Source organism: Nycticebus coucang, chromosome 9 (assembly GCF_027406575.1).
Source record: "Nycticebus coucang isolate mNycCou1 chromosome 9, mNycCou1.pri, whole genome shotgun sequence".
Classification (NCBI taxonomy): domain Eukaryota; kingdom Metazoa; phylum Chordata; class Mammalia; order Primates; family Lorisidae; genus Nycticebus; species Nycticebus coucang.
In genome coordinates, this window is record NC_069788.1 from 106343533 (window position 1) to 106359300 (window position 15768).

The following is a 15768-nucleotide window of genomic DNA, read 5'->3' on the forward strand; positions in this document are numbered from 1 at the left end:
TATATCTGTCCTAAATGTATAAAGCAGGTTAGTAGCAATGACTATATTAAATGCTAGAGCTCCTGACTATAACCTGACTGTCCTATTCACAGAAGAAATGATAGAGGCGGCTGAGGACGCTGACTTCATTTGGCATGGCCCAGCAATGGTGGGTGATGGAAGAGAGTTAACATCAGGGCCCAGGTCTGATGCCAACAGTGTGATACATAATACCCTGTGCTAACCCAAGTTTTCCTTTTTATAGTTTTTGGCTGGAGCCGGGTTTAAACCCACCACCTCCAGTATATGGGGCTGGTGCCCTACTCCTTTGAGCCCTAGGTGCTGCCCCCAAGTTTTCCTTTTTCATATGGACAAGATTCTGCTTCACAGATAGGTACTGCTCCACAGTATCAGAGGGTGCTGACTCACAGGATGTAGTAAGTGAGGCTGCACTTGGAGGGTCCTTCTCTCTTCCACACTACACGTCATCAGTTAGACCCACCCCACCACTCCTGGTTTCTCCAGCCAAACTAGTTGTTTTCTCTCATGATTGCCAAATTACAATCTCACCCATCTCAATTAGAATTTTCCTTATCCTATTTTCAAATACCAGAGTCCTACCTAATCTACTTTATTGGTTCATTATTTGAGGCAACAGCTAATCTCTTGCCTTTCTTTTTAGTCTTCTACAATTCCAGCATGCTGCTGACATATAACAGGTTCTTAGGAAATTCTCATTAGTTGTGTATATCTCTGAACATTCCTTTACCTAGGTACGGATTCACTATTCATTCGTGGCCTCCCTAAATGTATACACCACCAGGCTGAGGGTCGGCCTGTTTGCTCACCGCTGTATTCCAAGAGCCATCTAAAACAGTGATTAGTACAGAATAGGCACGGGATTAATAATGATTAAATACATAAATAGTTCTTTAAACATTATTCAGCACCTGTTGAGTGTCAGGCGCTCTTCTGGGTACTTACTTTTACCTGAATTTCTGGCTTGTCCATTTCCTCTAGTAAAGAGTGACCCATTCACTGAGAGAAGGCAGTAGCAGATGGGAGGATCATTGAGAAATCATTCCCAAATGATTAAATAATAGGAGAATCTGTAGAACCCCACATGTGTCCTCTAGACACGTACTTCATGCCTGATGACAGAGACCAGTAATATGCAATTACGGTAGTGGGCAAGTTTCATAATATTGATCAACAGGAAGGATCGTAAAATACAGCAGAAGACCTTCTTAGTCTTGCCTGAGTTTTTCAACAGAAAAAATGATTTGGGACTTCTATTGAATAAAACAAAAGATTCTGAGAAAAATAAACCTTAAAACGCTCACGAAATGACTGACAGGGGTGGGAGAGAAAAGAGAGATGGATGTCAGCATAGTAACACTCACCCTCGGCCACGTCGTCATCCACGGTAAGCTTAAGGCTCTTTCCTCTCCGCACCACCCGAACGGTGTGCCACTCATTGTCATTGAGTTTCTGCCCTGCGTACAGGGTCTCGGGTCCTTTGCCTGAGGATGGTGGTAAGGGCCAAAGTTAGAATCCACTCTCAAAGCAGTGCTCAGGCCTCAGGATTGTCAAAGCCACACTGGTGCACATGACTAGTTGCATTCAAGAAATCACATCTCGATCAAAACTCATGCTAGCTTCACTGATCAACAGGGCCCTTCATAATAGTCCCCAAATGCACACATCTCAGTTCAAACTTAAAGGGCAGTGACACAGTAATGAAAGAAGTATGCACCCTTCTCTATCCTAGACATAAGATTTTAAAATGCCAATGGTAATAAATAAATGTAGAGGAAATGGTAGCTAGCAGTCATTTATTTCTCAGGGTCTTAGACTTTAGATGAATTTCTTGAAGATACAGGAAATTTATCATTTTTTTCCTTGAAAATCATTTGTTCATTTAGGCATCATACACCAGTCTGGCTTTTAGGTAATATTCACAAATTGAATGAGAAAATAACTCTGCAACATATGCTGCCTAAACTTGACATTTCCATTAAGCCCTGGTCTTATCAGAATTCAGTAACCCCAGAAATCAATAGAGACATCACAATAATAATAACATCAAAGTTTAAACCCCACTATAACTACTGCTCCTGAAGGGAATGTGAGGAGCTCCACATTTCTCCCATTGTTCACCATCCTCCAAAAGGATCCAAAGACCTCAACAAATGAAATAATGTAAAATTCCAAAATTAAACCTTTTAGGTCAAGAGAATGTTCAATAGAAAGTAATAGTAAATAGAAGAAGAAAGCAAGTTGTCTCAAAACATCCATGCTCAAGATGGCTCAAAGTGGAGTTCAAGGGGACCCCATGAAGAATCTTGGGCAACAAGGATTTGTGATATTTAGAGACAAATAAGGTAAGATAGAGAGACACTGAGGCATTAAAGTAATCCACTTAATAAGGGAGAAAACAGCAAGTTACCTTAGAATTGGCATCACAGTGAACTGAGCTACAGATTTAAAACACAAAGAAGATTACATTGAAGCAGAGGACAGACTAAGCTGGCCCTTTGCAAGTGGATAGCCTGAAAGATGCTGGTGAAATATTTCTGGATTAGCTGATCAGTGTGTAGAAAGCCCTATCTGAAGATGACTTGAAGAAGAGGTGAAATATGTAAGGGCAGCGCCTGTGGCGGGTTCAAACCCAGCCCCAACCAAACTGCAACAAAAAAATAGCCAGGCGTTGTGGCGGACGCCTGTAGTCCCAGCTACTCGGGAGGCTGAGGCAGGAGAATCGCCTAAGCCCAGGAGTTGGAGGTTGCTGTGAGCTGTGTGACGCCATGGCACTCTACCAAGGCCAATAAAGTGAAACTCTGTATCTACCAAAAAAAAACAAAAAATATGTAAGTGACCAGTGTCTCCCTATGGATTTAGCACATGTGAAATACTTTAGAAAACCCTACACTTGGTTCCAACATATACTGAGCACAGCCCAGGTACACAGAAGATGCTTTACTGATTGCTTCAAGAATCAATGTCTACACGGTAACTATTATTTAAAGTATTTCTCTAAGTACTTTTGAAAGCTTTATTATATGACTCTCAATAGCTGCTCCCCTACTTCCTCTGTATGCAAGACCAAAAATATTTTATACTGTTTAGAAAAGAAGAAAAAATAGTTTCATCTGGCTAGAAATCTCTAGGGTTTTTTTTGTTGTTGTTGTTGTTGTTTGCTTGTTTGTTTTTTTGAGACAGAGTATCACTATATAACTCTGGGTAGAGTGCCATGGCATCACAGCTCACAGCAACCTCAAACTCTTAAGCTCAAGTGATCCTCTTACCTCAGCCTCCTGAGTAGCTGGGACTACAGGTGCCTGCCACAATGCCTGGGTAGTTTTTCTGTTTTTAGTAGAGACGGGGTCTCGCTCTTGCTCATGCTGGTCTCAAACACGCTCAGGCAATCTACTTGCCTCGTCCTCTAGTTAATTTTAAACTTCACCTTTTAATTTTGAGCAACTAGTATTCCCATTTTCTGCTGATTATTGGTGTTATGGTAGTAGTTGAAGTTTGGGGGATTCTCCTCTTGAAAAATAAAAAGGCTTCAAGAATGAAAACATTTATTTTAATTATAACACAAACATCAAATAATTTATATTTAAAATGTTTCAGAATGCACCCAAAGCCTAAGTGTGACCCATATTGAAAAAAATCCTGAAAATGTAGTAAAAAAAACTCGAAATGGACTAAATGTATCCAAAATTGGGTAGTGATGACATGAGCTCAATAAATCTTAGAAGAAGAGTAATTCTATCATAAACCTTTTATATTAAATCTCAACTTCTCTCACTTTTTGAGTATACTTGCCTCAATATTATGTAAAATTTAACCATTACAACAGATTTTCCCTACATTTCAACTCATTAGACAGCACTTGTCATCATCTCATGAAATTCAGGTCTAAGAGTGATGAAACAGTTGCCTTTACAACAGCCAACTGTGAGGGTGCTGGAAGAAAATGGACCAAATTGTGAACACTTGATAACCAGGACAGATGTTCTCAGAAAAAAAAAAAAAGAATCTGCCTTTGTTTTTTTAAAACGTTTTTATCTTCTTTATTCTACATGCAAATGATGCAGAAAGAAGGAAAGCAAAGAAAGATGTGGAGAATTTTGGCTGCAGAGGCAGAACTGTTACAAATACAGGCTATTTAAAACGTTTCCTATAAGGGCGACATCTGTTCTTTAGGCAATTTCTGTGCATCACTTAATTTTTATGATTGGGGACAAGATAAGAGGGAGCATGACTAACACAAATGAGGCAGCTTCGGAATACTGTTTCATCAGTGTCACATTAGCTACGGAGGTAGAACAAGCTTGGTCTCAACTCCATGTAGTTGAACGATGCTAACATTCTGCAGGTCTGGTCAGCACGGATGATGTCTCAGAGTTAGCAGGGGTCAGATGAAAGCACAAATGTTTCACTGTACATCTGACTGGGAAACTGTAGAATGATGACCAAGGATGGAAAATATATTTTTTAAAAAAATAACTGAAACTTTTCATACCCTACTGTTTAGTTACCTCTGATATCTCTAACACCAATAATTCTTATTATTCTAAGAGCAGATAAAAAGGTTTCATGTCCATCTCATTAAAACAGCATAGAATATTATTCAATATTCATTTTCAAGCAATGAATGAGAAGATGTCAGGGGGAATCTGCAAAACTCTCGGGCTCCAAAAGGGGAGAGTCAGTGGCAGGTATCCTTGATCAAGCCAAAAGGCCAACGCATCCTCCTAGAGGAAAAGTGATGTTTAAGCTGGAAATCTAAACGAATAGAGGGATGGAGCAGACCTAATCAGAGTTCAGGCATAAACCCAGATTGACAAGCAATTCAGGGTGCAGAAGTTTGAAACACACAAACTGTGGTGTTTTCACAGCAGTTGATGTAGTGCAGGAAAGACTTCCTCAGGCAGATTCAAGTCAAAAGGCCGTGATGCAACACCAGTGAAACAATGAATGGAAAGAGTTTTTACTAAGGATGGTCCAGATAAAAGAAAAAGCTGGAATTTAAAATGAAATGGGTAAGAAGTTTTAAGAAAAAAAATCTCAAAGACATCAACTGTTCTGTTCTTTTTCTTTTTAATAAATAGAAAAAGTATGAATTGAAATGAGGTATTTATTGAAAATATGTCCTGCATGTATTTTCCCTCTTTCATAATTTATGTGATAAATATTGATCACAGACACAACACACAAAATCCTTTGATTCTCTGTAGGTTTCTTAAACTATCACTGCTGGATCTAAATAGAGAAAAGTAATTAATTACCAAACACCCTTCAGGTAAATTTCCCAGGTCATTCATGCCTGGAATGAAGAAGCGAAAGATTTCTGGGATGTAGATGTTTATAGAAATGCAATGTTGAAGTTTTTATTGTTGTCAAACAGAGACCCGCTAATGAATCCTTTGGGTGATGCCACCCGCGTGTCCACTCACTCTAGCCTTATGACACACTATCTCCTAAAGGTAAGGCTTTGTCTCACAGAGGATGGTCTAATTCTCTGATGAATATGGAAAAGAGAAGAAAATATTATGGATGAAATACACTAACTAGACCTTTTTTGATTTATCAAAAAAAGTGACCCTATAGAAGCCCTATTTTTTTTTTAAGAAGCCAGAAGTAATAATAAAATCAAACTGAAACATTATAAAAGCTCTTTAGAGAACAATCATCGCTTATTGCTTGGAGGAAGGTGACACTCAGATATTAGTATATTTTCCCCTTCTTTTGGAAGATAGGAAATGGGAGTGTATGGCAAAAATCTTTATTAGAGCATCACAAAAGGCACACAACTTCTAGTGGATTCTAGATTTTAATTATTTTTAACTTATTATTTAACTTATAATTATTTTAATTATTTTTAACTTATTTGGCATTAAAAAAATTAGACTGTAGATATTGCATAAATTTGTTATTCCCCCCAGGAGCAATATAACCAACAAAACTACCAGTTACCCCTGATATATATTTGATTGTCATTGTATCTCTAAGATCTGACCAAACCAACTAAACCAGATGGTTTTGCTCATATGCAGGGAGTAGAAAGTCCTTCCATCTGCTACAACACAGTTTCCAAAAGTGGATAGGGGAGGAGTGGATTTTGAAATGTTTTTTTTTTTTTATGAGGGTAAGAGTAGGAGAAAAGGGGGCTGGTATCTGTACCATAATCACTCTGCTTTACTTGAACATATTTTTATTAGTCAAAGAAAATGAAAAGGAGTAGTAACTTGATTTCCCTTGGAATTGTGTTTCAAATGAATCAGAATTCCTATGATGCATAAAATGTATAACCTTTATTCCCTTAGAAAGATACAGTAAAAGGTATATATAATTATACATTGAAATAATATGGTTAGTAAATGCTCAAAATGATTGTTAGATTAAAAAAATACTGAGAATATTCAAATAAAGAAAACTTACCAGGATTTCCACCAGTACCTTCATTAGGTGAGCTGAGCTGTGACAAGCATTTTACTAAGCCCCCAGCACCACAGATTTATTTTACCAGGCATCCTCCCCAGAGAACATGAATTAGGGAAGTAAAAGCAGAGATAAATAGAGAAAAGAACAGGGCTGGATGAAGGAGGAGGACAGAGAAATAGGAAAGGAACATTTTAATTTCTGTCCACACAATTTCAATTTCTGGTTGTTTCCTTTGGGTTTTAACCCAACAGAGATTGAGAAAGTATTCTGTTTGTTTTTAATAAATTTATAAACTTGACTTTTATAAACCTATTTTTTAAAACATTCACTCTCATTGTAAAAACAATTTTAAAATCACACTTACATTTAGAGCCACTTTGGCAAAACCCCCCATCACTGGAGTCGTCAGGTTTCAGGAAGAGCGACCCTGCCTGCCCTGGCAGGTGAAACAGTACAGAGAGCTTTCTGGAAGTCTGCTGAGAAGGCTCCCAGTGAAGTATGAAAAAGACAAGTGACCCAGCTATTCACCCTAAGCACATGTACCCTCTTGGAGACCCCGCTTTTCATTATAATCTACTAAAAATATGACCATATTTACTGGGCTTGAATAGGCAAACATACCATCGAGTCTGCCACAAATAATATGACCAACTATGAATTGCTCATCCTTTCCCTATAGCTCATTCTCTACTCCACTATTTCCAGGGTAATAACTGAGTATGGTTCCTTCCCTCTGCCACTGTTCTGTAGAGACTATCTATTCACATACAGTAGAACCTCTGAAGGTTGACCACTCAAGGGAGTGTAACCAACAGGTCAACATACAGAGGTGGTCAACATAAGGAACGAGGCCTGCTGTAGTGATATGTACATATGGTGTATGTCTGGTCTATGAAGATTAGGTCACCTTAAGGTGATCAATGCAGGGAGGTGGTCAACACGGAGTTTCCACTGTACTGAACAAATGTTAATCAAGCATCAGGATGGGGCCAGGCACTGTTCTAGATGTGGGGGATAAATAGATGAACAAATTATCTCCTGCTTTGAAAGTCTAATTTGGGGTGAGAAAATCTGAAGGGTAATTCTCCAATTACAAAGTCCCAAAGCTTCAGGTGCTGGCATGGATGTGGAAGGAAGGGAACACTTTTACATTGCTGGTAGGATTGCAAACTGATACAGCCTCTATGGAAAGAAGTATGGGGAATCCTCAAGGAGCTAAAAGTAGACCTTCCATTTGATTCCATAATCCCATTACTAGGTATCTATCCAGCAGACAAAAAAACTTCATTTTACCAAAAAGACATTTGCACTAGAATGTTCATCACAGCTCAATTTACAATCGCCAAGACATGGAATCAACCTAAGTGCCCATCCACTTATGATGGATTAATAAATGGTGGGATATGGGCTCAGCGCCTGTGGCTCAAGCGGCTAAGGTGCCAGCTACATACACCTGAGCTGGTGGGTTCGAATCCAGCCTGGACCCACCAAACAATGATGGCAGCAACGAAAAAACAGCCGGGTGTTGTGGCGGGCACCTGTAGTCCCAGCTACTTGGGAGGTGGAGACAGGAGACTCGCTTGAGCCCAGGAGTTTGAGGTTGCTGTGGGCTATGATGCTATAGCACTCTACCCAGGGCGACAGCTTGAGGCTCTGTCTCAAAATAAATAAATAAACTGTGGGATATGAATACCATGGCATGCTATTCAGCCATAAAAAAAGATGCAAACTCGCTATCCAATGTACTCAATACCAATAGGAAAGCAATAGATAAATAACTATACCCCTACAGGAGAGAAAAACAAAATTAAATTCAAGTCATGGGGGAGGAAGGGAAGGGGGGAAAGAAAAGGAAGAAGAGGAGGGAGGGACTGGCAGCTCTCACCAACAGGCACAATGTAAGGAAGGCCACACAGCACACCTCCCGGGTGAAGGGCCCAACTACAACTTGTTGTTTACTTAACAATGGCAAACAATGTAACCTCATCATTTGTACCCCCATATTAATCTGAAAGAAAACAAAGGAGCATGAGATAATTTTAGATAAGGTTGAGGTCTACCATCCCTACCTAAAATAAAACAGGGTATACAATGTGGAGTAGGGATTAGGGACAGAGGGTTAGCTACTTTACATAATGTCCCAGAGAGGCCTGTTTGGTGTAATCTCTCTCTATTCTTGCCCTGAGTACCTGGTTGGCTAGAAAACCGGTAAGTGAGATGGGCAGAGCAGGTGAGGAGGTGTGTTTGGAGAAGAGCCAATCATGTAAATACCTGAAGCAGTGAGGACTGCAAGAACAGAAAAGCAGAATAAGTTTGTCAGTGGGAGGGAGGAAGCACGGTTAGAGGTTGGAGAGAAGATGGTGACGTGGGCAGAAGCCACAACACACAGAGACGAGGTGACTTGGTACAGAAGCTGAATGTTACGAGTACAACTGGAAGCTATGGGAAGGTTTACAGCAAGGGGATCATATAATCTCATATAAAGTTTTGAAAATCATTCTGGTTACTTTAGGTACATTGGACCAAAAGAGGCCACCAATGGAAACAAGAAGATCTCACTGGACAGCTGTTAGAGGAAGGAGATGAAAGAGACTTAGATCAAGGAGGTAGCAGTAGAAACGGAAGTGGTTAGGTTTGGGATGTATTTTAGAGGCAGGGTCGCCTGAGCTCAGAGACTGGTTTGGGAGGAGGATTGGGAGTGGGAGAGGAATTGAAAGAAATCAGTGTTGACACCTAGGTTTTGGTCTGAGACACGTAGATGAAGGGAGCCTCAACTGGAAAAGGAAAGATCCCAAAAAGGTAAGTCACTTACGGAGCCTATTAGCCTGGGGAGCTTCCTTCTTGTATTATGTCTTCCCTACCAGTCACACTCGACACCTGTTCTTGACAGTTTTATGCTGCTGAGAAGTGTCAATCAAAGTTCGCAATTTGTCTGATTTTCTTTGTGCAGGGTTAATTTATCCCTTAGGCCACTACTCTCTATGGAAGGTACAAGATGCTTGGGAGCTGCTATCTGCCTGCCTTCCTCCTTCTTTTCTTGTTCTTTCCTTCCCTTCCTCCCTCACCTTCTTTTCCTTTTCCTGCTTGGTTTCAGTTGTGTGCTGTAGCCCACGCTGTAAGACTGGAACAAGCAGTGCCTCTACCATTACAAAGCAAACACTGGCAGCTCATTCAATGGGACGTCTAAATTGTGATCACAGTGTAGAATAAACCCATTCATCTTGGCTAGAACGGAGCATCTCAATTTGGGAATGGAATGAATCTGGGGCAGATATATCTCCAAAGGAACAAATAACTCCGCAAAAGATTAGAAAGGTGTCCCCAATTTGCTGCCAAGCCTCTACTGTAAGCCATAAATTTACAGCATTACTCAGCAGTGGTAAGCTGGAAACTATCTTAAGATGTCTTGTGATAATCTCTCTCCATGAAGCCACTTTTCAAAAGATGAGGGCAATTTGCTCAGGGATAGGCAGAAAGATCCTTTTGTGGATATTGACTCTAGTCTTTTTTTTTAACTTTATAAAATATACCAGAACTTTTTCACATTTTTTTTTCCATGAAAATGATTAATACAAATTACACTTCTTTCTATAATTTAAGATGTTACAGTAGCTTAGGGTGATTCTGACCATGTGATCTTACTGTTTAGCACTAAAGACACAGATCTGGATGCTGAAGGAGATTGAGCTAAAGAGATTCTATCCACAACATGCCCTAAAACCTGCTTCCCTACCAAATCCTAATAAATTTCTAACTTGTCTGTTTCCTTGTGAATTGACCCTTTTGTTCTAAAAAGCAGAATAAAATATCATATCCAATTATGAATGGAAAGGTCCAATAAGTTAATCTTCATAATTAACTTTTGCTTTACATAAAAATTAAGGAAGGCAAAGTACATCTTACATTTGTCTCCTTTATTACTCTCATAACCTTTCTATCAGCAGTCATTCCTTCTCAGCCTTCTCTGACCCTCCCAGCTAGAGTGTTCATTTGTCCAATAATTCAGCTGTACTTCTACTTTGCAAATGATCACATTGTCCCTTACGTGGTGAATATATATATATATATATATATTTTTTTTTTTTTGGCATCCAGTTCCATGTCTTTTGAAAGAGAATATGGTACCTTTGTAATCCCCCAACACCTAAGCATAGGACCTTGCACCAAGAAGGTGCTTGATATATTAGGAAAGAAAATTAGTGGGTGAATAAATAAAACTATATAAATTAAATAAACAAATGAATGGATAGGTTGAGGGAGGAGGAAGAAAATGGAAAGGGAGCCAAAGAGAACTGGTTAGCAATGGGGAACTGGTAGCCTTATGATTTCAAGTCATTCATTTTTAAGCACCACGGGAGGCATGAAAAGCTTCATCTTTCTTTGCTGAATCCCCTTTTTATAAAAGAATTCATTCCATAAAATGTGGATTCAGTCAAGAGGCTGCACTTACGGACCTAGAAGTTCGCAGGTTCCCCACACCCATGGGAAATGGGTGAGTAAATAATGACAGTGAATTTATTAAGGATGGAGGAAGAAAAGAAAGAGACCAGAAGTATCTTTGGCAGTGGAGTAAGTTAGAGAAATTCAGAGCTGAAAGCCAGGAGGCAGCAAACATAAACAAAGTCACTACTTTTCCTGTTGAATATACAGTAGAACTCCCAGAGTTGACCACCTCCCTACATTGACCACCTCCTTAACTTGACCCGATTTTCATAGGCCAGACATGGACCACATGTACGTATCAGTACAGGAGGCCTAGATCCTTATGTTGGCACCTCTGCATATTGACCAGTTTATGACAGTCCCGTGGGTGAGCAACTTAGGTTCTGCCGTATATTTTTCGTGGCTAGAAGAAAATGCAGCTTTCTGTGAAACTGATAGGGAAATGAAAGTGACCTACATAAAGGGATTCCAGTTTCTTTGTACACATGGTCTTGTTTATTTTTGTGGTATGAACCTGATACATTACATCCCAGCTTCACAAATCAAAAGGCAAAGCTCTGTAACTTGTTAGGGTCACACAGTTACGGGATTCATCTGACTGTCTGCAAAATCTCTTTACTGTGCCATGCTTGTTTTTATAGCTTCTCCGAGTTTAAGCCACTGAGTTGTTAGTCTATCAATTTAAGGAGGAGCAAGGTGAGGCTGGGTGAAGGGCATAGAGGAAATGGGAGAAAGCTGCTAAATATAAAGCAGAAAATCTAATTCTGGGGGATTAACAAAGAGTAGAACTTAGTTTTGTTTTGTTTCTTTTTTCTTTTTTTTAGTATTTGGAAGACTAGGGTACAGATCTAGCAAATAGAACGTATCGTAAAGCAAAAAGAAGTTAAATGTATATTAGAAATGAAAGTGAATGTTATAAATGTCATCGTATTTACATGCACTGGCAGCAGGCCTTGCTTCACCCACTGCCTGGAATCAGGTCCCCTGGAGCAATATCAGATTCCAGCCACAGCAGCCAGCAGTGGCTACTGTGAGCTCAGACACACTCTGACTATCCCTTACTTCAAGCAGAGCCAGATCTTAGGCCCTCCCTGCCTGCATCAAAAATCAACCAAAAAGTGGGAACGGGAGCAATAGTACCCAGGGGGAACTGTCAAAGAATGGGGGGATGAGCTAATGAATAAATGCTCCAACCTCCTGTTTTAGGCGTAGAGTCCTGCATCCTGGCATTGGCAGTAATGCCTCCATCTCCCCAACCTCCACAATGATCATGGCAGGAAACTTGGCAATGGATATTCACGCTGGTGTCTCTGCTTGCACCTCTCGCTCTCCTTGCTTCTCACGCCTGCTTTGGGGACCAATCCCTAAGAAAACACCTACCCCAAGTTTTTGTCTCAGACTCTGCTCCTCAAGGGAACTCAAACCAAGACAACACTGGATCACCTACCACGCAGTCCACGTGACTCAAACATTATGGCAACCTGAAGAGGTGGGTAATATCAATGACCTCGGATGATGCTCAGGGAGGTTAAGTGACTTGTCTAAGATCACGAAGCTATCAAATTATGAAATTAAATCAAGAATCCACTCTTTCAGGTCTTCCCACTAACTATATAATTGTCTAAAGTGCATGAAATCCACAGACGACAGGATGGAGTAATTTTCTATCTCCACTCAGGGAAATGGAGAGACTGGATCATTCATTACCAAAGTTTGACCACATTCTTAGGGTTGTGAGGAAGCAGCATAAAACTCCGAGGGGATATATAAGGCTCTCCACTGTGAACCATGGAGGACTTCTGAAAACGTGAGATACCATCATTCTTAAATATCATAGGTTTATTCAAGAGACATGCTAATGGCCAAGTATGGTAGCTCATGCCTGTAATCCTAGCACTTTGGGAGGCCAAGGCCAGAGGATCACTTGAGGCCAGGACTTTGAGACAGTCTGGACCAGAGCAAGACCCTGTCTTTACATGAAATAGAAAAATTAGCTGGGTCTCCTAGCAGGTGCCTATAGTCCCAGCTACTTGGGAAGCTGAGGCAGCAGAATCACTTGAGCCCAGGAGTTTGAAGTTGCAGAGAGCTATGATTGTGCCACTGCCCAAAAAAAAAAAATAAAAGAGAGAGAAAGAGAAGCTAAAGAGACCATCTCAATACCTACAGTCCTTTCAGGCTCTACACATTCCTAAGTAATTAGCACATTTCAGATTGGGAATTATAAAGAGATAGTCATTGGGTTCTTTCAGTATCCCAAGACAAAAAGCCCTGTGAAGATGGCATTTTCAGATAAATTCCCATGTGTATAGCAACTCTTTTCCACAACAGAAAGTAGCAAATCAAAGGTAAAAATGGGAAAAGAGGTATATTTGCAGCCTAACTCTTTAGGTGATAATTACAAGCCCTGTGAGTTTAGGAGCTCAATGGCATTAGCTGGTCACCCACTGGGGACAGTGGCAGTTGCCACACAGATTGGTCTCATCACATGGGTAGAACCTCTTATCCTCTTAACATCTGATTAATACAAGTGGGGGACCCCAGGAGCAGAATCATCCCTCTATTCTTGTCCTGGTTCACTAAGATGATGATATTTCTCCTTCCTAAAAATAAGATGCATGTAGGTTTGAAAACATGAGAAATTATAGTTCTCCACCTCACTAGAAATATCATCTCTTAATAGTCTTCACTAAAATAAACTTGCAAGACAAGCACCCAGAGAAAAAAAATTAAAACTGGATAATTAACAAAAATAAATCGCGAGTATTTTAATTCAAATGCATTTATCTCCCCTTAAATAAGACTTAGATGCATCTGGCTCTTAGTGCAGCCAGCGTGGCCCAGGATAAGACATGAAAACCAGCTACCTTGGCAACCATGACTAATGTCCATATGCTGTCTTCATACCTTCCTGCAAATGTGGGCACAGCCAGGTGGTGAACCTCAGATGCTCACTGTTTTATCCACGTGCCCCAAATTCCTGATCAGACCTGAAGCATCGACCAAAAGCAAATCGTTCTACTGATGAGGGTGAAATTACCCCCCACTTCCAGACTGTATAATGGAAGATGAGTTTAAATTAAATGTTCAGGACCTACTATGCAAAGATGAAAAAGACACACTCACTGTTCTTAAGGAGCTCACAGTCTTCATGGGGAGCTGAACAAGTAAAAACCAACCCTGTGGGAGGAATGGGTACAGAGGTATTCACCAGGCCCTGCTGCTGGGACACTCAGTCTGTCTGGAAGACTAAGTCATCAGTTATCCTCTCCTCTTCACATTTTCTTCATGCAGGATTATAGAGATCCTATAAGTCATAGGCCAAGACTTTTATTTCTGTATCCATCTCAACTCTAAATAGCACTGTTCTTGGCATGTACAATGGATTCTCAAAGTTAAAAAGTGAATGAATAAATGTCTTCTCACATGTGCATCAGATCTTGTTAGTGAGAGATAAGATGCATATTATACTTACCAGACATAGGTCACGTCACCGAACACCATTCTGTGCTGTTCCTATATTAACTTATTGGATACTCACATCGATTCCATAAGGTTGTCATGGTCAACTGCATTATTTTTTGACAATATTTTCCATTCTTTCCTATCAGCCTCCTCCTAACTGGTCCACCCTTTCTGAATGATTATGTTTCAGACTGGCATAGTGTGTGACTTGCTTCATAGCCACAAAAAAGCAAGCAGAAATGGTTTGGAGGACTGGGAAGGTCAGAGAGCCATTAGGTGGCTCTGTGAGCTCTCTTTTGCCTTTGCCACAAGCCCTGGATGGGATGGATGGGGGCTGCTTCTTCAGCCAGAGTCCAGAAAGGAAGAGGCACTAAGGAGTGTTGTGGCAGAACCAGGGTGGACACCAATGTGGGTGGGACATAAAGCTCTGTGCATTTAAGTCACCGAGCACAGGCAGGTATTTGTCACAGCAGCATGCATGAGCAAACATGACCAACACACGGGTCCATCAATACCCATGTCTTACACGGAGGTAACTGAGACAGAAAGAAGTTCACTTTCCAATGTCACATCACTACAGATTAATGGGAACTGAACCTGGACAGCCTCACATCATCTTGCCCTCAATTCCTATTCAACATGGGTTCTATTAGCCAAAAAAAGCACCAGGATGGCTCAGAGATGCAATGACTGATCCTTACAGTGAAATATTCCCCACATGCCCTATGAGATAAAAGATATTAACTATTAAATCAATATATACAGTAAGCATGCCTTTAATTTCTGAGTGGATAGAGTGTAAAGAGTTACAGGAGAAAAGAAAGAAAGAAAAGGTGTGAGAAGAGAGAAAATAGAGAAAGTTACAGGAAAGAAAACAGATTAAGAGCAATTTCAATATTTGTCGAATTGCTCAGAGACAACTCTCTTGTGGAAAGAAATACAAATTTTAATATTTTAATCTTGACAAATGTCCAAAATGCAAAACATATGAAGGTGCTTAGAAGCAAGTATTTTAGAAATGATCTGGTTATTTCTGTACTTTAATCACAGTCCTCTGTTTGTGACATGTAAAGGATGGAGAGTACCCACTTGCCCTGGGGACATGTCATCTGCTCGCGTGGACTAGTCCTGTCACTTTAACTTCTGGATTTTGCAGAGCTATTAAGGAGTAATTTAGGCCAGTGATTCTCATGTTTTAAACTTCATAAGGAATATCTATGAACAATGTTAAAGATTCAAATTCCAAGGCTCCAGGCTCAATATTTCTGATGCAGAAGATCCAGGATGGGTTCTTTGAAGTAGCATTTTAACTAAATCCCAGATATTCCTCATGCAGATTGTACAGGTTTCCTAGGGCTACAGTAACTAATTGTCACAAAGTTGGTGACTTTGGACAACAGAAATGTAGGCTCTCTCACAGTTGTAGAGGCC

The 15768-nt window shown here is 40.2% G+C and overlaps 1 protein-coding gene across 15 annotated transcripts in view; it reads right to left on the reverse strand.

Moving 5' to 3' along the window:
* NRXN3 (neurexin 3) overlaps positions 1-15768 on the reverse strand; it is a 1789915-nt gene that overhangs the window by 941614 nt on the left and 832533 nt on the right. For all 15 annotated transcript variants that reach the window (XM_053602374.1, XM_053602388.1, XM_053602378.1 and 12 more), the window contains one exon: positions 1383-1502. In XM_053602374.1, coding sequence (XP_053458349.1) covers positions 1383-1502 — 120 coding nt within the window. The remainder of the gene's footprint in view (positions 1-1382; positions 1503-15768) is intronic.